Source organism: Schistocerca piceifrons, chromosome 1 (assembly GCF_021461385.2).
Source record: "Schistocerca piceifrons isolate TAMUIC-IGC-003096 chromosome 1, iqSchPice1.1, whole genome shotgun sequence".
NCBI lineage: Eukaryota > Metazoa > Arthropoda > Insecta > Orthoptera > Acrididae > Schistocerca > Schistocerca piceifrons.
In genome coordinates, this window is record NC_060138.1 from 205633294 (window position 1) to 205659831 (window position 26538).

The 26538-nt window shown below is 43.1% G+C and overlaps 1 protein-coding gene across 1 annotated transcript in view; it reads right to left on the reverse strand.

Moving 5' to 3' along the window:
* The window catches only part of LOC124800205 (zinc finger protein 541-like), a 280290-nt gene extending 254932 nt beyond the window's left edge, over positions 1 to 25358 (reverse strand). Inside the window, exon 1 of the mRNA XM_047262980.1 lies at positions 25193 to 25358. Within this exon, the coding sequence (XP_047118936.1) occupies positions 25193 to 25358 (166 nt within the window). The remainder of the gene's footprint in view (positions 1 to 25192) is intronic.
* Positions 25359 to 26538: the final 1180 nt, after the last annotated feature.

Genomic DNA, 26538 nt, shown 5'->3' on the forward strand with positions numbered 1-26538 from the left:
TTACTGATTGTGACAATGGCTGCGGAAGCCTACGTTTATATCGCAAAAATGTATTTCCCGCTCAAAAATACTCTTGAATTTTCAAATTTTTAAATCCGTTTAGATATTCAACAAATATTTTCTGATCGATTTCCACAAGTACGCTGGCGCAAACGTCGTGCAATCGCTTATATACAAGGTGGTCAGAAACAGTCTGAATCGCTTCTAGGGTGTTGCAGGTTGGGTTGTGCTGAGAACCTACTGTTAGCAAAAGAATTCGATACGTTGCGCCGCTTCCGGGTTATTAGGCATTGAAGTAAGCCGATCAGGCCGTTGTGCGCGCAGTTCAAGAGGCGCGCCAGGTACAATTAGTATCTGCTGTTCTCATAGCGTAACATAACAGCGCACGAGACTGCTCAGCCTTTGGCTCGGGGTCGAAGACCGAACGATGAACGCCTTTGGCGACACCGCCTTTGGAGGGCTGCTTGAATCTGTGCGCCCAACGGCCTGATTGGCTAAATTCAATGCTAATTAACTTGAAAATGTTGAAACGTATCGAATTTTTTTTCTTAACGACTATTTCTCAGCACAACCTAACCTGTAACACTCTTAAGAGCTTTTCAGACACTTTCTTACTACCCTGTGTACGCTTCTGAGCTGGAATATATCCACCCACCACAGCATGGTAATAGAACATTCGAGACGTTCTTGTACATCCTGGAACATTCTACATCGTCCTGTAACGTTCCAGAGTCTTCTGAAGGATTCTATAACAATCTGGAACGTTCTCGAACCTTTATGTAGATTCTCTAACAATATACATCCTCGAACATTATAGGAGGAACCTTCCGGCCAGTCTGTGCCACTTCAGCACTCGATTCCCAGATGCTTCACCAATCCCAGATGCTTCACCAACATTCCATATGAAATCCACTGATGAAATACGCTATTCTGACCCCTATATCTTCGAACGCAAATCGAAATCTTCTACATGCATGGAGGATGGAAGGCTACTATTAAATATATCTCCCATAAGGCTGTGGGGGTGGATTGCTGGATTAAAGCCGCTCGCTGGAAAAGACCACGCTTACATTACTTTATACCTACTGATTTTATAGCCTTCTACACAAATGTATCGTCTGTCAACACCATTACGGAGTTGAAAGCGTAGTCACACGGATCTTTTCTAAAGCGTTTATCATATGTGATGACGAAAACTGTCACGAATCAATGTATAGCAAAAATATTCCATTAACCTAGTACCACTCCATTCTGAAAAAAGCTCGTGAGAGACTGCAACTGCCCTACCCTCTTTAACGTGAATATAATAATATATCAGTATGATATTGTTAATTGGACGAATGAATGAGCATGGTACAAAAAAAATTGTTCGCATGAAATAATTACTTAAAAATGGCTTACTTGATGTCTAGATGAACAGACATTGCCAGCTCACAGGCGTCTAAAATTAATTCAAAGTAAATTCGCTGAATCTGAATATCTTGGCAGCAGCTGTGTTAGGTATAGACACAGTATACTACGTGTTATAGTGTGGATTAATGACATACGAAACTTTGTGCCAGACCGAGATTTAAACCCGGATTTCACTGCTTATCACTAGCGATGGCCTCAACCATGTCTTACTGATAGGCAGTATATCCTTATTTAACACAGCTGATGCCAAGATATTCGCATTCAGCGAATTTATTTTTAATTCATTTCAGACGACTGTTAGTCATCATTCATGTCTTTCCCCCCAGGCATGCAAGTAAATATTACATGCCTAGGCGGGCACGATTCCTCATAGTCTCGTTCTCACTTGTGTGGGAATACAGAGTAAAGCTGCGAGCATTAAGTGATGGATGTAAGACACTGTAGTATAGAGATGTAGACAGTGTGACAGCCGGCCGGAGTGGCCAAGCGGTTCTAGGCGCTACAGTCTGGAACCGCGCGACCGCTTCGGTCGCAGGTTCGAATCCTGCCACGGGCATGAATGTGTGTGATGTCCTTAGGTTAGTTAGGTTTAAGTAGTTATGAGTTCTAGGGGACTGATGACCTTAGAATTTAAGTCCCTTAGCGCTCAGAACCATTTTTTTAACAGTGTGACATACGGAAGTTTGATTCACTCTGGGAGGTGTACACAAGTCGTTAAGGCAACCGCTCATAAGCGGGAAAGTTGGGATCGAATCCCAGTCCGACACGAATTTTCGTATGTCACTAACAGGAAGTATATCTGTACTTAATCCAAGTGATGCTAAGATATTCGCGTTCGTCGAATTTATTTTGAATAAAAAACGGTTCACCCTTTCAGTACCAAACTGTAATCGGTCAATTAAACGTAAAAATGTTAAGTTGCCAGAAAAGCTAGTCATCTCGCTAAACCCTTTCCTACTTTCACTTTCGATCCATTACGGGCGACATGGCACATACATAACCTGTTGCGCCACCGCCTCTTTATGTAGTGGTTGAAGCCAAGGTCACGCCAAGAGCAAGAGGTCACCATGGGTGGCAGGACTAGAGGAGGCCGCCAAGGTGTTCTTTTGCAAAAATCTGAAAATCTGTGAATGGGCAAGGCTGACGCAGCCGGAATCCCTGACTGGGCCATGCGCTGGACAAAGTTACCATACATTTAGGTCTCCACGCCTCTGCCAAGGGTGCCCACCGTTCGCACAGCAGAGGTACCAGTGGCTACCTGGGTTACCACACGTCTTGGACCAGCATCGAGCACCTTCCCTGTCCTGCATGAAAGCCCGCATAAATACGAGGTGTGATTGGAAAGTTTTAAGAATGAATCCGCTACTGCTTACTGGTTTGGTAGGCAGGCACATGGAGGGTGGGGAGTGATTCATTGCCATGTCCTTGAAAGCCCTCTGACAGGAATTCTCCAAGTTCGTCTCTGTGAGAGACGGGATCAGTACAAACTATCGCTTTTCAATCCGAGGTGAATACACAGGAAATGATTTATAAATCATGTGGGAATGCTGATGTCATATGTACAATGTAAAACACGCAGTGATGCAAGAACTCTTAGATGTAAACGTTCTGTGACGTGACTGCAGTCACGTACCGTTTACAGAGCTTAAAACCAATTGAATAACTGCATTTGTTTCTTTGATGTACAGGTTTAACAGAAGGGGGAGACGTGTGAGGAAATTTGTTGAGTTTGGTACAAAATTAATTGATTTCAGCACATGATTTGCTAATTTATGCTCAAAACTGACTATTTCGATGCAAAATTCAATCCTTTTACTACAAAATTCGTTGATTTCGACTCAGAGTTAAACAATCAAGTAGCATTTCCAGTCGACATCAGAGACTGCCGAAAGAAGAAGCGAATGGGGGACGTAAACTACACCATTTCACAACAGGATTCGTCAGAAATGATTTAGAATTCATACGGAAACGTTCGTGCTGCCATATTCCTCTCGGTAAGTATAACTGATAACAAACAGTGACAAAATGACAAGACTGGAGCTCACTGTAAGCAATGGTCAAAACTATAATACAGCTCAAAATGTTCGAAAGGTGCATCGCCAACGAAATAAGTAAACACAGGGAAGTTGGGATGAAGTGCCACTAAACATGTGATATTCTCGTGTTATTCCTAGGTACAGGCCTAAATATTTGGTTCTTTCACGTTACTCATATCTCCCCCTTCGTAGCACAGTCGTTAGCCGGCCGAGGTAGCCGAGTGGTTCTAGGAGCTACAGTCTGGAACCACGCGACCGCTACGGTCGCAGGTTCGAATCCTGCCTCGGGCATGGATGTGTGTGATGTCCTTAGGTTAGTTAGGTTTAAGTAGTCCTGAGTTCTAGGGGACTGATGACCTCAGCAGTTAAGTCCCATAGTGCTCAGAGCCATTTGAACCATTTGAACAGTCGTTTACTGTCGTCGTTGTGTCGTTAGAATTTGTGTAAAACGTGTGATTACGTATCTCAGGGAATCTGAATGAATCCGCTGTAGTATTGCTTCGTCAGCATACTCAATCTGTTGACAATCCTAAGCCACAACGTGGAGTGCGGTTTGTGTCAGAACGACAGTTGTTCGACATACTAAATGCGATTTTTTTCACAGAAACGGATGCAATTTCACTAATTGAGAATGTGACTCCTACAGGTAACAATTTTTACGATGGTACTTCAAAATATCATCTACAATGAACCGCGTATTTGCAGCATGACATGAAAGTTTTTGTAGCTACAATATCCTGAATCTCTACAGTGCATAGTGCAGTTGAGTTACATTAAGTGTTCCTTGATCAATAGTCCGTCTATGTTGTGATGTAAATGTCTTGTGTCTATACAACACTTTCATGTGCGTTACAGCAGACCAATATAGTGTAAATCGCACCACAGAATTTACAGTGCAGAGTACTCTTTCAAAACGGAAACGTACAATAGCAAACAGTTATAAAAACATGTCCTGTATAGTCAAAAGAGATAACGCTACAGATCGTCCACAGTAGCTCACACGTCAAACTCGTCACACGTATGCCCCATAATAAAAAAAAAGCACTTGAAAATTGGGAATCTTTCCTCAAGCGCATCTTGAGAAAAAGGAATAGTGACTGACAGCAGCAAAAGCTATTTTGCTATTTTTTCGAAAACTGAAATCTTGAGACCGTCGCTGGGTACAAAATACAGGTTCATTCTTTCAATGAAGAAGACAGGGATCAGCCACTAGTGACAATGCTATTTACACTGGCGTCCAAAATTATAGCAACAAACCACTATTTCCGCGTCTTGTGTCCAGTTCACGATATAATCCTATAACTGTCAACAGATGTCCGTACAATCGTGTTCCGCACGGAAGATGGCAATCGGGTCAACAGACAACAACTACGTCAACTATGACGTCAGGGCACATATCGAAAGGGGTAATGTCTGCGGGATAGTCCCACATCCACAGTCGCTGTGTATATAATCAAAGACGGTGGAGTACACCACGAAGAAGACGCCTTCCATACTCTCTGCGGTGAAGGTCCTTAAGAAGAACGGAAGCAGGACAGTTGTAAACTGGTGTGGCCCGAAGGCTTAATGTGAATCGTTCTGATGGTCCTCGGATCTGGCGACAATTTATAGAGACCGAAACACTATTACGAAGACCAGATCAGGGCCGACAACGTTTGATACCAAAAAGAGAGGACCGTTATTTGACCTAAGGGCACGACGGTACCGCCTTAGTATCGCACGGCAACTGGCATCTGACCTCGCACCATCCTCTGGACGACTTTTATCGAGAAAAACGGTGTACTGAAGGCTTCGGTAGAGTAGCCTTTATTGTCGGAGACCTCCTATATGCATACCTCTGATGCGTCTTCACAGAAAGGAACGTCTAGAGAGGAGTCCTCAACATGCCGTCTGGAAGATCGAACAGCGGGTCAATGTTCTTTTCGCACATGAGTTCCGACTTGGTCTGGAGAGCGATTCTCGACGCATTTGCTTCTGGAGGGAACGTGGAATACGATTTCGGAATCCAAACATTATGGAAAGAGACCGATATCGAGAAGTATCCTTAATGGTGTGGGCAGAGATTATTTTGACCACACAACACCTCTTCACGAAATTGTACGAATGAATCGGCACGGTGTAACTGCTGTCAGATATCGCGACGACATCTTGGGACCTCATGTGTGCTTGTTGCGAGGCGGTGTGAGCCCAGACTTCGTACTGATGGACGATAGTGCCCGACCTCATAGAGCACGGGTGGTTGATGTTTTCTTGCAAACAGAAGATACTACATGCATGGCGTGGCCTGCTCGCCCTCCCGATTTGAATCCCACAGAGAATGTCTGGGATGCACTTGGGAGACAGGTTGCATCACGCCAGCATCCACCAACCACTCTACAGGACTTGTGAGCAGCTCTGCAGGAATAATGTGCGTTATTGCCTCAACATGATACTGATGATATTCACAACATGCCCCGTCGTTGTCAGACATGTATTGCTGCCAGAGGTGGTCACACTCCATACTGAGCACATTAACCAGCTTTCGCAATGTGTATGTAAATCTGTTAAATTGAAAAAAAAAAAGAAAAACATTTTTGTCTACCGTTATGCCTGTTGCAGTTCTGTATGCTTTACATTGTTTTTATTTCACTACTACCTGTGTATAATGTATAGTGGGAAAATAAATGCAACCTTGCAAAATTTTCGTTTGTTGTTTTAATTTTGGACACCAGTGTATTTGCACAAATAGCGCCGTGACTGCTTTCGAACCGTCACGTTCGTTTTCAGACGGCTGTTCAGATCAAGGTGCAGATTTGTTGAAGTTTATAGAAGTTTTTGTCTCTCTTCTCCCCCCTTGTGGTGAAGTAGTCTTGGGATGTTGATATCCTACAGCAAAAAAGGTGTTAGATACGTCGTATTTAAACATAACTATCCTTTATAACGATCGCACACAACGTAAACGACTTCGTAAAACTAAATTTTGGTTGTTACATTTTACTTACTCATTCTTAAAGATTTGTTTACATTGTGTTCGACCGTTTTAAAAGATATTTAGTTTTAAGTACATCGTTTTTAGTGCTGCCTCCAACATCCCAAGAATCTTTCTATACAAGGGGGAATAAACAAACAAAAATTTCTGTTAACTTGAAAAAATTGCATTTTGACACCATCACCCTTGTCAGTGAGATTGACAGAGGAAGCTTGTTCTTTTTGTAAAAACTTCTTTGATTTTCAGTCGTTTGATTTAAGGTAAGTTATTTATATTTTTTGTCCTCTAAATTAATTGTGGAGTAATACCTTTTTACAATATGATTGTTTAAACAATGTCGTTTGGCTTACAAATGTTGTTCCATACGTTTTTTCTGTTTGGCAGTTTCACCTGTGAATCACTAATGTCGACATGGCGTCCGATGGGGAAAACATGGCTAGTTTTTCTAACAGTTGATATTTAATGTGTATCTCAATAAGACTTACTTCAATATATCACACATAATACCAAAGATTGACCTCTAAATTCTTTTATATACAAGCTATTATCCATCATTCTTTATCTTCCTGACAATTTTGAATCAATTAATGTTGTTTAAAAACCATCTTTGTTCTGTAGTATTTGGCCCAACACAAAAATCCTATTTAAAACTGTGTGCTGAAGCCACGTGATCTTGTTTCTGATACTAAGACATTAACGTGTCTAGATAATACGTCTGGAAACCAAGAGTAACAAACATCGTACCCTGTCTCGATAGAGAATGCTGTTGAGGCGATAACGAATGATAAAGTGCCTTCTTCTATAACAGCAAAGTAATTTCATGTTCCACGTAATATGGTGAGAAAGAAAAAAATAGAGATTCGATCGGTGATAAAAAGATAATGGATAGCTTACTGAGTGTGTTCAATAAAGAACAAGAAAGCCTTGATTTGGTTTTTGAAATGGAAAAGCGGTTTTATGCATTTACAGTGAATGATCTATGGAGAGCAGTATTCCAGTTGACAGAGTGGGATAAAATACCCTGTAGTTTTAACAAAGAGTCCGAGATGGAAGGTAAAGACGGCACCATAATATTAATCTTAGGAAACCTAACTCGATTGCTAGGGTCAAGCTTTTAATAAGGTCAACGTTGAAACTTTTCTGATATCCGTAACACAGTGCCAGGAAAAAAATCATCCTGCTCGCCATGTTTATAATGTGGATTATATCGTTGACAGTTCAGTCTAGAAACAACAAGGTTTTTGTACTAAAAAGAAGATGCCATGCCAAGTGACGAAAGAATGTTGCTGACCACATCGGGAGCATGTACGAGGGGCATCTAATACGTAATGCAACACTTTTTTCTGAAAGCAGGTAGATTTTGTTCAGGAGTCCAATGTGTCCTACTCTCTGGCTACAAAACCCTATTTTTCTACATAATATCCGTTCAGTGCGACTCCCTTACGTCAGACTCTGAAGGTCTGTAGGTCCGCATGGTATTACTCTACTGGTCGACGTCGGAGAAGGTCTTGCAGCATCAATAACCTCCCCATCATACATGTACCGCTTCCCGCGGAGTGCACCCTCCATTGAGCCAAACAGATGGAAGTCGGAAAGTGTGAGATCCCTGCTCTTGGTTGGATGAGGAAGAAAAGTCCAATGAAGTTTTGGGAACTCCTCTCGGGTGCACAGACTTGTGTGAGGCCTTTCGCAATCACAGATAAGGTGAAGTTCGTTTGTATCCGTCGATCACCTCGAATGAGAGTGTCCGCACGTTCTAACAATGCAGAACTCACAACTGTGTGAGGCCGGCCGGCACGTGGGGGTGATGGCAAATGCCTCTTCCAAAGACTCACCTGTATTTGTTGACTGCCAGGTCTCCGCAGACGTTCTGCAAGCGCCTATGAATACCCGCGATGTTCTGGTTTTCCGACAAACGAAACTCAACAAGAACTCTCTGCTTGGAACGCCATTTTCAAGGCTTCTACAGCGCCGCCGCCTATCGGAATTTCATGAAACTACAGGGATTGAAGGGGGAATGTTCCGCGGTATCTCAGAACAAATTCCGCAATTTTTCAACCGAAATTGCTCGTGAAAAAACGTAGTGCATTACATATTGAACGCCTCTTGAGTGTCTGCACTGGCCACTTTACCCCTTTAGACTGGGGACAGAGGCCACTATGTAAGTCTTCAGAAAATTGCTTAAGGGTCCTATTTAATATAAATTTTCTTCAGTGTGATACCTTATAGAAAAATACGTAGATTCAAAATATATAAGGGGCAACCGTCTGTCAATAACCATGGTTGCGTGAAATTCCATCTCGCTTAGAATGGACACTTTACTCCAAATTACCCTACAGCTTTTCCTCTATTTGGCTTATAAAATGAAATGCCAACATTGGGAATTCAAGCTTCCCTATTTCAGATAGGTGTTCCTAAAAACGTGATCTATGAACCTGTTCAACAATTGGTGATGACGCTATATATTTATGCAACTAGGCTGTAGTCTTATGGAACATATGTTTTGGTGATGAGTTTCTTTATGTTCTTCCTCTAAAGTCAATGATGACTGCATATAATACAGCAAGAAGCGGCCCGCGCTAACGTACGTTTTCGCCGTCTCAAGATGCCAGATGTGGGAGTAACAACCCGCGAAATGCGGGCGCCAGGCGCCAGGAATTTTCTCATCTGCAGTTGAGTTCTAGTTGACGATACGCTGAATGCTCAACCTCGTTATTTTTGTAATTATTCCCGGTAACAAGCTCTCCTCGGGAGGGGGGCCTCATTCTTTGCAAGCTTGCGTTCACTTTTTCATGTCTCCCCCCCCCCCCCTCTTGAAGTAGTCCCGCACTGCCTAAGTGAGTTGTCAAGTCCGATGAAGGAAACATCTAATTTCAGGAGGGCTGCAACCGGATTTAGCGCTCTCCATTAAAATGTGAAGGAGTGGAAAAATCGTAGGACGTGAGTATTCACAAGATTATGTAATTTAACTTTTCAAATCGAGTCCCTCGCAAACAAATATTTACGGCGCTTTCTTCTCATGCTAACTTTAATTGGCAGAAAACAGGTTTGAGAAATGCCTCTGGGAAATGTTAAGGCTAATAATAACAACATACAGCTTTAAGGATGATTTCTTTCTCGGATAACGACGGAAGAATAAGCACGAGTTACCAAGAAAATAAAAGACTCTCTCTTAGAAAAGCGTAATAATTATGCGCTCTTTAATACATAGGTATTCTACTGTTAACTATTTCCCATGGGTTTTGCATTAGACTGATGCACAGTTCCGCCTCTTCGTACAGGGTGCATCACCTAAAACTTGCACCCCAAATACTTTGGGAAAGGAAGACGCCACTGACAAGAGGATTTCACATATTGGAAGCAGGCTGGGGTCAGCCTTTGCACTTTATACAGAGAGTGTTATCTCTTTCGAATATGTATTCGTTTACAAACAGGTGCAAATAATTTAATGGGACAATGACTATTGACAGTACCACAACCAAAGTAGAGTAAATTAGAATGTCAGTGGTATTTTTTGAAGGAGTCTAGTGCAAACAGTCTACGAGATATCATAGTCTGAACATAGCAAATACCGACAGTTGTTTGTTCCATATGGTAGCACAAACGAATGTGAATTTGGCATATTTGTAGATATGCTGCCTTACATACATGTTAATATTTCGTCGGTGGTGTCAAGTTGTTAAATAGATGACCTAGGACAAACATACGTGAATACAGTGCCTCTGTAGGGTCTGACACATAGTAGTGTGTACACTCAAAGCGACCACCACCAGCGCCAATACATGCTTGCAGTCTGCTATGCAACGACTGCTGCACATGTTCTAGCCTCTCAGCGGAAATAACAGCGCAGGCAGCAGTAATATGCCGTTTCAAATCATCTGACGTCGCTGGTACGTTGTAGACACTGTCATGTTTCTCCACGGAAAGAAACTTCAATGGTCTCAGATCTGGGGAACGAGATGGCCAAGGTACAGGTCCTCTTCGTCCAATACATCGATTTGAAAACAATCCCTGATGACATACACTCGTAATTCGTGCACTACGGGCCGAACAACGAGCATTTTGATAACACAGGTTCCTCCTAGTCTGAAGGGGAATCTCTTATTAATATCTGTAGAAAATGGTCCGTTGGAGGTTGAGATTCTTATGCGAATTCAGTGATCCCTCTACGAACAACGGTCACAATGAGGTGAGGGTGCACTATTCCACACAACTCTCCTTAGACGATAATGTTCCACATGAGGAAACCAGCGGGAATTGTCAATAATCCAATAGCGCATGTTCCTGCGATTTACTTCACCGTAAATTTTGCTTCATCCGCAAACAAGATACATGAAACGTCCGGAGTATCGTATCTTAATTCCCATGTACAGAAGTTCACACGCTTCGCAAATTCATTCCAATGCAACACTTGGTGGAAACATGCGACAGTGGTGGAACTTACAACGATGGAGAACGCTTAGTACAATTGCCTGGTTCATGCCGCTTATTCGAGCGATTTTACGGGAATTACTTTGCGGCTCTACTGCTATAGCAGCCAGAACATGAATTTCACCCTCACCTACAGTCACACGTTCCGTTCTGTTGCGTGTCTTAAGCGTTACACTACCACATGCCTGTGATTGTTTGAAAACGTTCACAAATAATTGTCACGACGGTTGATGTCTTATCAGTTATTTCTCGACGTACACGGTACACGAACGAACGGAATTCTTCCTACATTTACCATTAAGTACGAGCGAGTCCTCTTTTTTCCACACTGGCCCTGTTCTACTGTGTCCACTATCACAAACTAACTGGCAGGACCGTCGCTGTGCAATTGCAGTGTACACACACCACAATGTAAACAAACATAACGTCGGCGCCTAGCGTCTAAGCAATAGGATAGAACAAACAGCTGTCGCGGTGTTTACAATGTTCGCAATACGATAATTCGTGAACTACTTGCACTAGCTCCCTGCAACAAACACCACTGACAGTCTCATTTACGCTATTTTTAGGATTTTACTGTCAATAGGGATCGTCCCATTTAAAAATTTATAACTGCTGTAAATAACTGCACCTTCGCAAACGCTTCAGATTCCGTGTACAGGCTGCAAATACGTGCCCTTGCTTACAATTCAGTTCTGTGAAAACCGAGTATCAAGAGCGGCCTCCATATTCCAAATATCTGCGGTGCAAGTGTTAGGTGATGCACTCTGTATTATTGGGTAGTCAAAGAAGCTGTATTTTACTATTACAGCCTGTCTTAAAAGACCGGAAATATTTAGTTGGCGAATACGATTTGAAGTTTGTGGATTCGAAGAAACGTCCAGAGGCTCAATAATGTATTGCGTCAGATATAGCATGTCGCATTAAATCTAAAACTACCATTTTATATGAGTCAAAATTTGTTAAACAGTATCGGGAAAAATCGCTAGACTATTTTATAAACAGAGCTACATTATTTACTCAATGAGATATTACGCTATATTCGTACCATTCCGTTTAAATTACTCGGTGCGTTTCCATAGAATTCAAACAGATAAATTTTCATTTAAAAATAATTAGTTTTGTTGGTTTAGCCCTTTTTAGCAACCGGCTAATTTTATATACCAGTTATACGAAAAATGTATATTTCAAATGAAGAAACGCAGCATATGTTTCAGTTTAATCGTTGTTTTAGAGAATTTTCTCATCTCGGTTGGGTATTTTAACCTTTTATTTGTTTTCAACGAGTTACATAAGAGTAACTACTACCGGCAGTCAAGCTCATTATAACATTGTAAATTAATTGGCTTTTCGAAACCTACTGGACAATGATATTCATAATATTACTTTATTAAGTTTGTAGTTCCAATGTCCGTGAATCCAAACAGTTGACAATGTTGTAGCCAAGATTCTGCACAGAAAATGGGCAGAAAATGTGTGCGTTCGATTTCTGTTTGAAATTCAGTATATCTTAACGAAGAAGTAAAAAAAGCATTTGACCTATACAATACACAACAGGCGTCTTGCTTTTTAACGATCACTTGTTTATATTCATTAGTACGCTACACAAATTCTATATCTATCAGACTTACACTAATCCCAACCGTTCTTTTCGAAGTTACGTTTTGCTATTTCAGATGCTTGTATGCCTGTCAATATTGTTTTTTTTCACTAATTTATTCTATTCAGTCTGTGCCAGAAAAAGAGCAAAAAGAAAGTGAAATTTATGCCGTTGCGATTTCTACTGTGCAATGGTACACAATAACAGAGTTTACTCCAACGTTGCCTTTACGGCAAGAAAATAATCATTCGACGAAATGAATCAAGAATCACGGCTGTTGTTTTATATCCTTTATTTTTGTGCTCTACTAATGTCATTATGCAAAGGTACCTTTTTCCTATTGTTACGTAACAACGCAGTCAGTATCATATTAAATTACGAGTGTGTGATTTGTTTTGGTCACTTCAGGCCTATCCAGACACTATGTGCTGCTATGTAGTAAAACATGCTGAATGTAGTTTAGTGCTATTTTAATATAATAAAGGAAATATTCGTTGTCACAATACAGTACAAATTCAGAAAGTTGTGACTAGCGTATAAAGACGAAGTGAGAATCTTACAGTTTGAAACAAACTCTGCTAGATGGATTTAGTCCTTGAGACAGTGTTCCGCCATATGTAATTAATAGCGGTAGATAAAGAACTATGTGCAGAATTACCATCTGACCTAGTTCCTTTCGGTATTTCGAAGTGTCTGATCACCAGCGTTCCTGACAACCAGAAAGCTAGCTCTTTCTCATAAGTATTATTGTAGAGCGTGTCTTGGTGGGAATTGACACAGGGTTCATCTCTCTTCCGTGTGTGACGTCCAAAAGCACCGCCACGCCTTCAAATGGGGAGACCGAGAAATCTGAGAAGCCGAGAACTGAATATTGCGTCAAATGAACAACTTAAGCCATCTATTATTAATTCATGGCCAATAGTATTTAATGTATTTGATGTGTGACTAGGGCCTCCCGTCGGGTAGACCATTTGCCGGGTGCAAGTCTTTTGATTTGACGCCACTTCGGCGACTTGCGCGTCGATGGGGATGGGACGAAATGATGATGATGATGATGATGACAACACAACAGCCTGAGCGGAGAAAATCTCCGACCCAGCCGGGAATCGAACCCGGGCCCTTAGGATTGACACACTGTCGCGCTGACCACTCAGCTACCGGGGGCGGACAATGTATTTCATAACGCCCATAGAGTCAAATCCGTCATATAACTGCACTCTGCTTTTCGAGTCCCTCTAATAAGCGACTTATTGCCTGTTACACTCCCCATCTATCCCTTGGTTTGTCAGCATCTCTACACCCTTTTGGTTTGAAGTTTTTTAATTTAACTGATAATCTTTTGGATACGTTCTCGGCAGGTGATGATTCCATATGCTTTGGTTTTCTTTTAAATTTTCTTGTACAGTACATACCCAAAGTTGTTTAATCGTGTCTTCTTACTGTTTCGTTGTGTCCAGTGTGTCATTTGGTACTTCTTCAAAATATAACATTTGCATTCTGAAGAATTCTGTTGTTTAAAAGCCAAGATTCGGTTTCATGGAGTTATCTCAGAGGAGCAACCACCTCATAAAATTAAATATCGGTTTCTTTTCATGTTTTAGGTTTTAGATGTTTGACGAGTACTCCACATACGATGCTAAATGCGTTTACTTTAATTCATACATGTGAACCTAGAAATGCTTCGCAATTGCTAAATATGTACGGCAATTGGATATACGTCCTAATCTGGGCTATCCCTAGGAAATCTACCATAATGCAAGGTTTTGGGCTCCTCTTTGAGACTTCGCCCACTTTGTGGGTTTGGTACCCGAAATTGTACAAAATCATATAGAATATGAATAAATTCCGTACTACTTGTTCGTGAAAGGGCAACATACAACTGATCATGCGAAAAATTTGTCGTACTGTTTAATTGCCCCGCCGTCATAGTTGACTGCAAGGAAGAAGAAACTAGCACATTTTCACGGCATATCTGTCCTAATATATATTGTAGTGTATAAAATTGTTTAAAATATAATAATACAAATAATACAAAATATAGTTTTAATTTTGGGATATTGTGTGGTGAGAGGGCACATCAACTGACCATGTTAAACACGCTCTGATCGTAAACCAATTCCATTGTATTTCAAAACTGGGTCTTGAGTCTTCTTTATTGTTGCTGATACGAAGCCTTGATTCACTTATTGGGAACAATGGTATTAGGGTTACGACAGAGACCTCCCCGGCTTCTAGATATATGAGTATAGTAGCTTCATTGACATTATTTCGCATGGTTTTAATCTGCAAAAGGCTAGCTCTACAAAGCTGCAGACGACTCACACTGCATAGCAGAATTCTAATCGTTAGCCGATAACCCACAAATACTTGGACCTAAGAACACAAAACAACACGTTGTTGTACATACATTTTTGTTTTTAATGTGGTGTCATCGCCAGACACCACACTTGCTAGGTGGTAGCCTTTAAATCGGCCGCGGTCCGCTAGTATTCGTCGGACCCGCGTGTCGCCACTATCAGTGATTGCAGACCGAGCGCCGCCACACGGCAGGTCTAGAGAGACTTCCTAGCACTCGTCCCAGTTGTACAGCCGACTTTGCTAGAGATGGTTCACTGACAAATTACGCTCTCATTTGCCGAGACGATAGTTAGCATAGCCTTCAGCTACATTTGCTACGACCTAGCAAGGCGCCATTATCCTTTGCTATTTATCTTGTGATGCATGTACCGTCAGACCGATGTTCATCAATTATGAATTAAATTTAAGTATTCCAGCAGCAACGTACCTTATTGGCTATATTAATTAAATTGTCTTGTTCCAGACCTCACCGCAGCCTGCGTGAGCTTAAATGCGTGCTTTTCGGCTACCGGTCATAGTGGCTTGGCTGTCTTGTCAAGTCACAACATTTAATTATATGTACGAAGTGTTTAAAGTAACATGTTCGAAGAAATATACAGGGTGTTTCCGTAGGAGGGTCCAAAAATGTAACAGGACATAGAGAATGGCCCACTGAAAAATTGAGGTAGGGACTGTGGGGTGGAAGACTGTGAAAGGATATTATTTTCATCTTACGAGTTGATATTTTCATATTTATGTTCAGTAAATATTTTCTTAAGTCGACAGGTTGTCCACTGCAGGTCATCAAGAATAAAAAAGAAAACTCAACAGTTACGAGTCATTCAGGTTGGTTATCACAATTCTACATTGATACACAAATCTGCTAGTATAGCGTGAAAATGTTATCATCTATGTTTTATTGTATTCCGAAGCTTTTCACCAATATCTTCAAAAGCTAAATGGAAATCAATAAGCTGACGGAAACAAGTGTTTCCTTCAAAAACTCCTTTGTCTGTCTAAAATATAAAAGTTTTGCTGTTGTTTTCACTCTAATGAAAACAGTTCGGGCCCAATATTTTCAACACGCACAATGCAAATTTTTTTGTTATTATCAAATTGCATTAAACTATCTTCTGTGAAAATCAATATTCCTTCAGCCTTTTCCAAATTTTTTTTATGTAACTCTTTGCTTCCAACACATATTATAGAGGTGTAAAAGTCAACCGCCTAATGAAGTATCACGCAATCTTTAGCTCTGAAGTATTACAATATGCCTTTTGATTTTCAGTTTTTCGCAGTTTTTAATGTTGTTGTCAACTCCTCTACGTTCATAGCAATAACACTTTACGTCATTACCTTAATAAATTCTTCATTCAACTGCTACTTGTTTCACGCGCCTTTAAGTGCGCTACGATTTACGAGAGAGTTACATCAGACGCGTTTCGCTTTTGTTTACACCTGGCGATCCGTCCCAGCATCACACGGGTAGCAGCTAAGTATCTACATAATACACTAGAGTGCCAAAGAAACTGGTATAGGCATGCGTATTCAAATACAGAGATATGTAGATAGGGAGAATACGGCGCTGCGGTCGGCAACGCCTCTATAAGGCAACAAGTGTCTGGTGCAGTTGTTAAATCGTTACTGCTGCTACAATGTCACGTTATCATGGTTAAATGAGTTTGAACGTGGTGTTATAGTCGGTGCACAAGCGATGGGGAACAACATCTCCGAGGCAGCAATGAAGTGGGGATTTTCCCGTACGATCATTTTACGAGTGTACAGGGAATATCAGGAATCCGGTTGTAATGGTTCTTTATTTGCGAAACCATTACCACCCGCCAACCCTATTTTTCGATACCGTAGATTAATGAATATTTTTCTACGTAATGCCTCAAATTTTTCACTCTATTCAAATTTGGTTTCATTTTTATATGTACGTACGTCGATATTTTGAGATGTTGAAATCGACATTATATCTAGTGTGAATATCTTTGTACTTATTGTTATCTTTGATGCTATTTTGTGGTGGTGGTGGTGGTGGTTAGTGTTTAACGTCCCGTCGACAACGAGGTCATCAGAGACGGAGCGCATGCTCGGGTTAGGGAAGGATTGGGAAGGAAATCGGCCGTGCCCTTTCAAAGGAACCATCCCGGCATTTGCCTGAAACGATTTAGGGAAATCACGGAAAACCGAAATCAGGATGGCTGGAGACGGGATTGAACCGTCGTCCTCCCGAATGCGAGTCCAGTGTGCTAACCACTGCGCCACCTCGCTCGGTGCTATTTTGTGACTTTTGGCGCGGAAGCGGTCTTTGTGTTGGAAATGAAAAGATGAGTCTGAGCTGTGGACAATGAAAAATGTTGCGAGTTTTATTAAGATCAGTAACGGCTGCGGAATTGTATGATGAAGTAATGTTTTGAACATGCGATAGTATAAAAGTTTAATAAATGTGAATTTTTGTGAAAAGTGAGTGTCAAGAATTATTTTCAAGTGACCATTGTTTAAAAAAGTAAGAAGCACACTGCAATGAACAACGTAAGTCATCAAATTAATCCTGAAAGATTGTCTTCGTAAGTTCTTCAAGGCGGCGTAATTAACTTCCGAGTGCCTTTCGCACCAACAGCGATAGTCATGCTACCTAGACAACATTTTTAATTACGAGCCAAAGCCAGAGCGAGATCGTTGTTGGATTGCAAATACACGATAAGTGATATTACTGTTAATTTTCAGTGACTGTAATCAATTGATGTAGCAATACCTGCTGTGGTGTCACCGCCAGACACCACACTTGCTAGGTGGTAGCTTTAAATCGGCCGCGGTCCATTAGTACATGTCGGACCCGCGTGCCGCCACTGTGTGATCGCAGACCGAGCGCCACCACAAGGCAGGTCTCGAGATACGGACTAGCACTCGCCCCAGTTGTACTGACGACTTTGCTAGCGACTACACTGACGAAGCCTCGCTCATTTGCCGAGCAGATAGTTAGAATAGCCTTCAGCTAAGTCAATGGCTACGACCTAGCAAGGCGCCATTAGTAACATTGCATGTATCTATGGAGTCTCACTGCTCAACCCGGTGGACGCTTTGTAATGGTGTGGGGCACCTGCAGTTGGAGTGATATGGGATCCCTGACACGTCTAGATACGACTCTGACAGGTGACACGTAAGTAAGCATCCTGTCTGATCACCTGCATCCATTCATGTCCACTGTGCATTCCGACGGACTTGGGCAATTCCAGCAGGAAAATGCGACACACTACTCGTCCAGCATTGCTACAGAGTGGCTCCAGGAACACTCTTCGAGTTTAAGCACTTCTGCTGTCGCCAAACTCCACCGACATGAACGTTATTGATCGTATCTGGGGTACCTTGCAACGTATTGTTCAGAAGACAACTCCACCCCCTCGTACTCTTACGGATTTATGGACAGCCCCGCTGGATTCATGGTGTCAGTTTCCTCCAGCACTACTTCAGACATCAGTCGAGTCCATGCCACGTCGTGTTGCGACACTTCTGCGTGCTCGCAAGGACCCTACACGATATTAGGCACGTGTAGCAGTTTCTTGGGCTCTTCAGCGTATATAATATACTAGTGATATAAGGGGAACTGGGGCACAACAGTGCCTCGGTGCACAATGGAGATTGACGTGTTTCGGTGTCAGGGAGTTGCTGCTCACGACCGGCAATAACTAGACCAACCCGCTGGTGCTCAGCTGTGGTAGCCATGTTTGTCTAGTTTTCTTGTGTGTTCTTGCATGTAGTTTTCGCTGTGCGGCGTTCTGCTCCTGGCTTGTAACTTCTGATGATTTTGTAAACAAATTAGGTACACATACTTGATTACATTACACTACTGTTAGTACATGCTTAACGTACATGTAACTGTCCTTAGTTTCATTTAGCTGAACGTCTATTAACGTAACTTTCTCGAGTCACCTGAAATCCATGACATAAACCGAGGCAGGCGTCACCGAGTGAGGTGGCCCAGTAGTTAGCACAGTGGACTCACCTTCGGAAGGACGGCGGTTAAAATCACTGTCCTTCCATCCAGATTTTGGTTTCCCGTTATTTCACTAAATCACCCCCGGCGAATGCTGGGATAGTTCCGTAGAAAGACTAACGGCCAATTTCCTTCCCCATTGTTTCGTAATCTGAGGTTGTGCTCCGTTGAGTTCACTGACGTGACGTTAAACTGCAATTCTATTTCCTTCCTTCTTCTAAATCGTGTCCGTGGGGCTAAACGGGTAAGGCGGAATGGGTAAGTACCTCATTCTCCTCCGCAACGTTCTTAACGAAGAAGTCATTTTCAGGGAATCCCAAATTTATATTTCTTTCAATTTGCGATGGTTCGAGTCTATAAGGGAACAGCAAACAGGTAGTTATGATCTACTGAATCAATGAACAACGCTGTCGAGGCGGTTATTTCTGGCCCATTTGGTTATCTGAAGGCGTAAAACCAGATTCATGTTCCCCAGAGTGCTCTGAAAATATAAGTTTTTAAAACGAAGGAAATCCTTGGCAACATTGCTAATGAAATAGCTGCAAAATTTAAAACGTATTTATGGAAGAACAGGAACAGGAGTGCCGTAACCCACTTTGGAGGCTAGGCTATTCGGTCTAACAATGAAAGACTTGCGGAGCTTAGCTTATAAGATGGTTTGGCTGCAAGGAGTGGCACTGATCATAAATATCGAAATGAAATCGCTGCAAGAGCCATGAGCTTTAATAAAGTAGCTGTAGAGGTTTCTTTTTTAGTTGCTGACGAAGTCACCAGGCGTGTCATTCTGAAATACTGGCTGAAATTAGTCTGCCTATTTGCGCGTCTTGAGTTAAGCTACACCACTGGCGATTAAAATTGCTACACCAAGAAGAAATGCAGATGATAAACGGGTATTCATTGGACAAATATATTATACTAGAACTGACCAGTGATTACATTTTCACGCAATTTGGGTATATACACTCCTGGAAATTGAAATAAGAACACCGTGAATTCATTGTCCCAGGAAGGGGAAACTTTATTGACACATTCCTGGGGTCAGATACATCACATGATCACAATGACAGAACCACAGGCACATAGACACAGGCAACAAAGCATGCACAATGTCGGCACTAGTACAGTGTATATCCACCTTTCGCAGCAATGCAGGCTGCTATTCGCCCATGGAGACGATCGTAGAGATGCTGGTTGTAGTCCTGTGGAACGGCTTGCCATGCCATTTCCACCTGGCGCCTCAGTTGGACCAGCGTTCGTGCTGGACGTGCAGACCGCGTGAGACGACGTTTCATCCAGTCCCAAACATGCTCAATGGGGGACATATCCGGAGATCTTGCTGGCCAGGGTAGTTGACTTACACCTTCTAGAGCACGTTGGGTGGCACGGGATACATGCGGACGTGCATTGTCCTGTTGGAACAGCAAGTTCCCTTGCCGGTCTAGGAATGGTAGAACGATGGGTTCGATGACGGTTTGGATGTGCCGTGCACTATTCAGTGTCCCCTCGACGATCACCAGTGGTGTATGGCCAGTGTAGGAGATCGCTCCCCACACCATGATGCCGGGTGTTGGCCCTGTGTGCCTCGGTCGTATGCAGTCCTGATTGTGGCGCTCACCTGCACGGCGCCAAACACGCATACGACCATCATTGGCACCAAGGCAGAAGCGACTCTCATCGCTGAAGACGACACGTCTCCATTCGTCCCTCCATTCACGCCTGTCGCGACACCACTGGAGGCGGGCTGCACGATGTTGGGGCGTGAGCGGAAGACGGCCTAACGGTGTGCGGGACCGTAGCCCAGCTTCATGGAGACGGTTGCGAATGGTCCTCGCCGATACCCCAGAAGCAACAGTGTCCCTAATTTGCTGGGAAGTGGCAGTGCTGTCCCCTACGGCACTGCGTAGGATCCTACGGTCTTGGCGTGCATCCGTGCGTCGCTGCGATCCGGTCCCAGGTCGACGGGCACGTGCACCTTCCGCCGACCACTGGCGACAACATCGATGTACTGTGGAGACCTCACGCCCCACGTGTTGAGCAATTCGGCGGTACGTCCACCCGGCCTCCCGCATGCCCACTATACGCCCTCGCTCAAAGTCCGTCAACTGCACATACGGTTCACGTCCACGCTGTCACGGCATGCTACCAGTGTTAAAGACTGCGATGGAGCTCCGTATGCCACGGCAAACTGGCTGACACTGACGGCGGCGGTGCACAAATGCTGCGCAGCTAGCGCCATTCGACGGCCAACACCGCGGTTCCTGGTGTGTCCGTTGTGCCGTGCGTGTGATCATTGCTTGTACAGCCCTCTCGCAGTGTCCGGAGCAAGTATGGTGGGTCTGACACACCGGTGTCAATGTGTTCTTTTTTCCATTTCCAGGAGTGTAGATCCTGAGAAATCAGTACCCAGAACAACCACCTCTGGCCGTAAAAATGGCATTGATACGCCTGGGCATTGAGTCAAACAGAGCTCGGATGGCGCGTACAGGCACAGCTGCCCATGCAGCTTCAACACAATACCACAGTTCATCAAGAGTAGTGACTGGTGTATTGTGAGCCAGTTGCTCGGTCACCATTGACCAGACGTTTTCAATTGGTGAGAGATCTGGAGAATGTGCTGCCTAGGGCAGCAGTCGAACATTTTCTGTATCCGGAAAGGCCTCTACAGGACCTGCAACAAGCCGTCGTGCATTATCCTGCTGAAATGTAAGGTTTCGCAGGGATCGAATGAAGGGTAGAGTCACGGGTCGTAACACATCTGAAATGTAACGTCCACTGTTCAAAGTGGCGTCAATGCGAACAAGAGGAGGCTGAGATGTGTAACCAATGGCACCCCATACCCATTACGCCGGGTGGTACGCCAGTATGGCGATGACGAACACACGCTTCCAATGTGCGTTCACCGCCATGTCGCCAAACACGGATCCGACCATCATGATACTGTAAACAGAACCTGGATTCATCCTAAAAAATGACGTTTTGCCATTCGTGCACCCAGGTTCGTCGTTGAGTACACCATCGCAGGTGCTCTTGTCTGTGATGCAGCGTCAAGGATAACCGCAGCCATGGTCTCCGAGCTGATAGTCCATGATGCTGCAAACGTCGTCGAACTGTTCGTGCAGATGGTTGTTGTCTTTCAAACCTCCCCATCTGTTGACTCAGGGATCACGATCCGTTACAGCCATGCGGATAAGACTTCTGTCATCTCGACTGCTACTGATACGAGGCCGTTGGGATCCAGCACGGCGTTCCGTATTACCCTCCTGAACCCACCGATTCCATATTCTGTTAACTGTCATTGGATCTCGACCAGCGCAAGCAGCGATGTCGTGATACGATAAACCGCAATCGCGATAGGCTACAATCCTACCTTTATCAATGTCGGAAACGTGATGGTACGCGTTTCTCCTCCTTACACGAGACATCACAACAACGTTTCACCAGGCAACACCGGTCAACTGCTGTTTGCAGCAGGCCGGAGTGGCCGTTCGGTTCTAGGCGCTACAGTCGGGAGCCGAGCGACCGCTACGGTCGCAGGTTCGAATCCTGCCTCGGGCATGATGTGTATGATGTCCTTAGGTTAGTTAGGTTTAATTAGTTCTAGGCGACTGATGACCTCAGAAGTTAAGTCGCATAGTGCTCAGAGCCATTTGAACCATTTTCTTGCTATTTGCATATGAGAAATCGGTTGGAAAGTTTCCTCATGTCAGCAGGTTGTAGATGGCGCCACCGGCGCCAACCTTGTGTGAATGCTCTGGAAAGCTAATCATTTGCATATCACAGCATCTTCTTCCTGTCGGTTAAACTTCGCGTCTGTAGCACGTCATCTTCGTGGTGTAGCAATTTTAATGGCCAGTAGTGTACTTTTTCATACCCACACGCAACCCTTGGACAGGTAGGTGGTTGTTACCCCCACAGCCGTTCTCTCCACACAGTGATGTGATATGTATACCAAGTTCGGTTGAAACTGGTCCAGTGGTTTAGGAGGAGATTTGAAACAAAGATACGTACATCCATTATGATAGGTTGGTTGGCTGATTTGATGGAAGAGACCAAACAGCGAGGTCATCGGTCTCATCGGATTAGGGAAGGAGGCCGGCCTTGCCCGTTCAAAGGAACCATCCCTGCATGAAAACCTAAATCAGTATGGCCGGACGCGGGATTGAACCGTCGTCCTCCCGAATGTGAGTCCAGTGTGCTAACATTTGTGTTAGCAAAAGAGCCAACACCGTGTTACGAGTGGAAGCCGAAATGCAAACGTTTTAGCTCACGCAGGCTGGCGTGAGGAGGGAAGAACTATACTGACGTGAGGTCTGGAACATGACAAGGAATGAAAATCCAGAAAGCGGACGTAATTAGTTTGATACTTAACTTTAATCCATTAATGATGAACGTCGCTCTTGACGGTACATGATTCACAACATCAATATCAATAGTAACTGAATATGGCGCCTTGCTAGGTCGTAGCAAATGACGTAGCTGAAGGCTATGCTAAACTGTCGTCTCTCCAAATGAAAGCGTATGTAGACAGTTAACCATCGCTAGCAACGTCGGCTGTACAACTGGGCGAGTGCTAGGGAGTCTCTCTAGACTAGACCTGCCGTGTGGCGGCGCTCGGTCTGCAATCACTGATAGTGGCGACACGCGGGTCCGACGTATACTAACGGACCGTGGCCGATTTAAAGGTTACCACCTAGCAAGTGTGGTGTCTGGCGGTGACACCACAATAACCACTGCGCCACCTCGCTCCGTCCATTTTTTAAAATAATATGGACACTGAAAACCAAAATTTTGTTGCCCTTGCAAGCCGTTGGACGAGTAGATAGGCATCCTGTAACTAGAACCGGATATACACGTGACTGTTTCAGTCGTTTAGTAATATAGATCATTTATCATAAGGAAATGTGGTTCGGCTTTGAGAAAATACAATTTTTCTTGTTTTAGTACCCGTGCATGTTTCAGAGAAGTTTCTCCATCTTAAGTGGTTTAATTTATTATCTTTTGAACACTATGTAAAGAATTTATGCTTTATGATGTTTATCATTTTTTTAATTACCTTTAGTACTGACAGAAATATTAAAACGAAGAATAAAATGTATCTCTTACTATTACGAATTGTACCTATTGGTATTCACAAGTCTGTCTGGTATTTGCAGCACAGCTACAATTATTTGCTTCCTGTATGTCATCTTCAATTAACAAGCGTTTATCATTGTTATGTTACGTAATTTCTCACAATATTTTAGGGCCTAATATGATATTATTGGTTATTTCCTTCTTTCTATAGCAGTATGTCGTGTTATGTTGTTTTGCAAACAAAGATCTGCTATTTGACTAACTTTTTTTTTTGAACAGGAAAAAGAATGAAGGAAGGAAAAACCGATAATACCATGTTGTTGTCGTTGTGGTCTTCAGTCCTGAGACTGGTTTGATGCAGCTCTCCATGCTACTCTATTCTGTGCAAGCTTCTTCATCTCCCAGTACCTACTGCAACCTACATCCTTCTGAATCTGCTTAGTGTATTCATCTATTGGTCTCCTTCCACGATTTTTACCCTCCATGCTGCCCTTCAATGCTAAATTTGTGATCCCTTGATGCCTCAGAACATGTCCTACCAACCGGTCCCTTCTTTTTGTCAAGTTGTGCCACATACTCCTCTTCTCCCCAATTCTGTTCATACCTCCTCATTAGTTATGTGATCTACTCATCTAATAATACCATATTAGGCATTAAAAAGTTATAAAAAATTACACAACAAAAGAAAGGTAAATGCTTATTAATTACAGAAGACATTCTAGAAGGCAATAATTGTAGATGTTCTCTAAATACCAGACAGATCTGTGAACACCAGTATGTAATAATAAGGCATATATTCTTCATGTTAATATTTCTCTCAATACTCGTAGTAATGTAAATACCGCAATCACAAAATCCTGATATGTATCACAATGCATAATTTTTTGTATATTGTTTTATGGTAGTAAATAATAACCACTGAAGATAGAGAAACGTCTCCGAAACATGTACGATTAGTAGAACAAGAGTAATTGTGTTTATTCAAGGGAGAACCACATTTACTTACTACATATTAGGAAGCAAACGCGCCAAGGAAAGAGCATCGATCTCAAAATGATTACATTGCTCGTGTTGTTACACAGCAATAAAAATTAACTACGTGGTTGTGTTGGGCTATTTGCTGTGATAAAAAGCGCGTGCAGATGAGAGCGGTTCGGCCAGAGCAGCGACATGCGGGTTGCAGGCACAAGAGACGGTAGGGGTCGGCTCATTGGGCTCGTAGCAGGTGTACTGCTGAATTAAACGCGAGGTGCTGGGCCGGCAACAGGTGTCGATTGCCAACTAAGTAGGGGCGCCGTTCCGGGGACATGAATAGTTGAGGCGTGGGCGGGTACCTGTGTCGGTGTCCCCCGGCACCCCCAGGCTGTCCGAGTTGTCGTTGATGAACGCCTCGGTGGAGCTCGTGAACGTCTGCGGCGATAGCGTCAGGTCGTGCGCGCTCTCCGAGTCGAACAGGTCGAACGTCGCCGTCGCGCCGCCGTTACCTGTCAACATCAACATCAGATCGGTCAGCTGCTGTGGAACGTCTCAGTTCAACAAAAATCAACACACACTACGTAAATAAACAGGAAGGCTTAACGATGTGCGCAGAATATCAAAAAAGAAAAGTTACATACACTTTGTCATGGCATCCAATATTAGTATGTTATTCTACAAATAAAACTAAAGAAAAATGTTCATACAAACATAGGTCCGTAAATGTTTGGTTACAGAGTTACGGCTAATAAAAGATTTTGTCTGAAATTTAGCAACGTCGCTAATGTGAAGCAATCGCAAAACTGTATATTTATTTCGTTGTTATTGATCTGGAGAATCTAATAAAACATGTCCCAAAAATGGCTCTGAGCACTATGCGACTTAACTTCTTAGGTCATCAGTCGCTTAGAACTTAGAACTAATTAAACCTAACTAACCTAAGGACATAACACACACCCATGCCCGAGGCAGGATTCGAACCTGCGACCGTTTGTAGCGCCTAGAACTGCACGGCCACTCCGGCTGGCAAAACATGTCCCAGCCAAGTATGTATCTGCAGCAGTTTTCCAGAACATCCAGAGAAGCAAAGACGTAATTTCATAAAATTTCTAATTTATTAACTACTTGGCTCACTTTGTTTTTCGAATTCCAGATAACTGCACAAAGCTTTCAACAGCAGTTGTAGATAATTTAGTTTTGGAAAAACGATAAAAATAACGGTCACTGAAAGCCATCTCTATTTCATAAATAATCTACAAACTACAACAGTTACTATGTTGTTTCACTTAAATACACTGTTGTTGCTATGTTCTTTCACTGGACAATACAGAAAACTAACTCGCTTCAAGGTTAGGAAAAGACTGAAACAACTCACTAACGGTGTCCAACAATAACATCTCTGTAATGGACTGGCCTGCATAGAATCCTGACCTGAATCCTACAGAACACTTCTGAGCTGTATTGGAACGTCGACTTCGTGCCAGGTCTCACTGACAGACATCGATACCTGTCCTCAGTGAAGCACTCCGCGAAGAAAGGGCTGCCATTCCCCAAGAAACCTTCCAGCACCTGATTCAACGTACGCTTGCGAGTGTGGAAACTGTCCTCAAGGCTAAGGGTGGGCCTACACCATATTGAATTCCAGTACTATCGATGGAGGGTGCCACGAGTCATTTTCAGCCATGTGTCCGGACACTTTTGATCA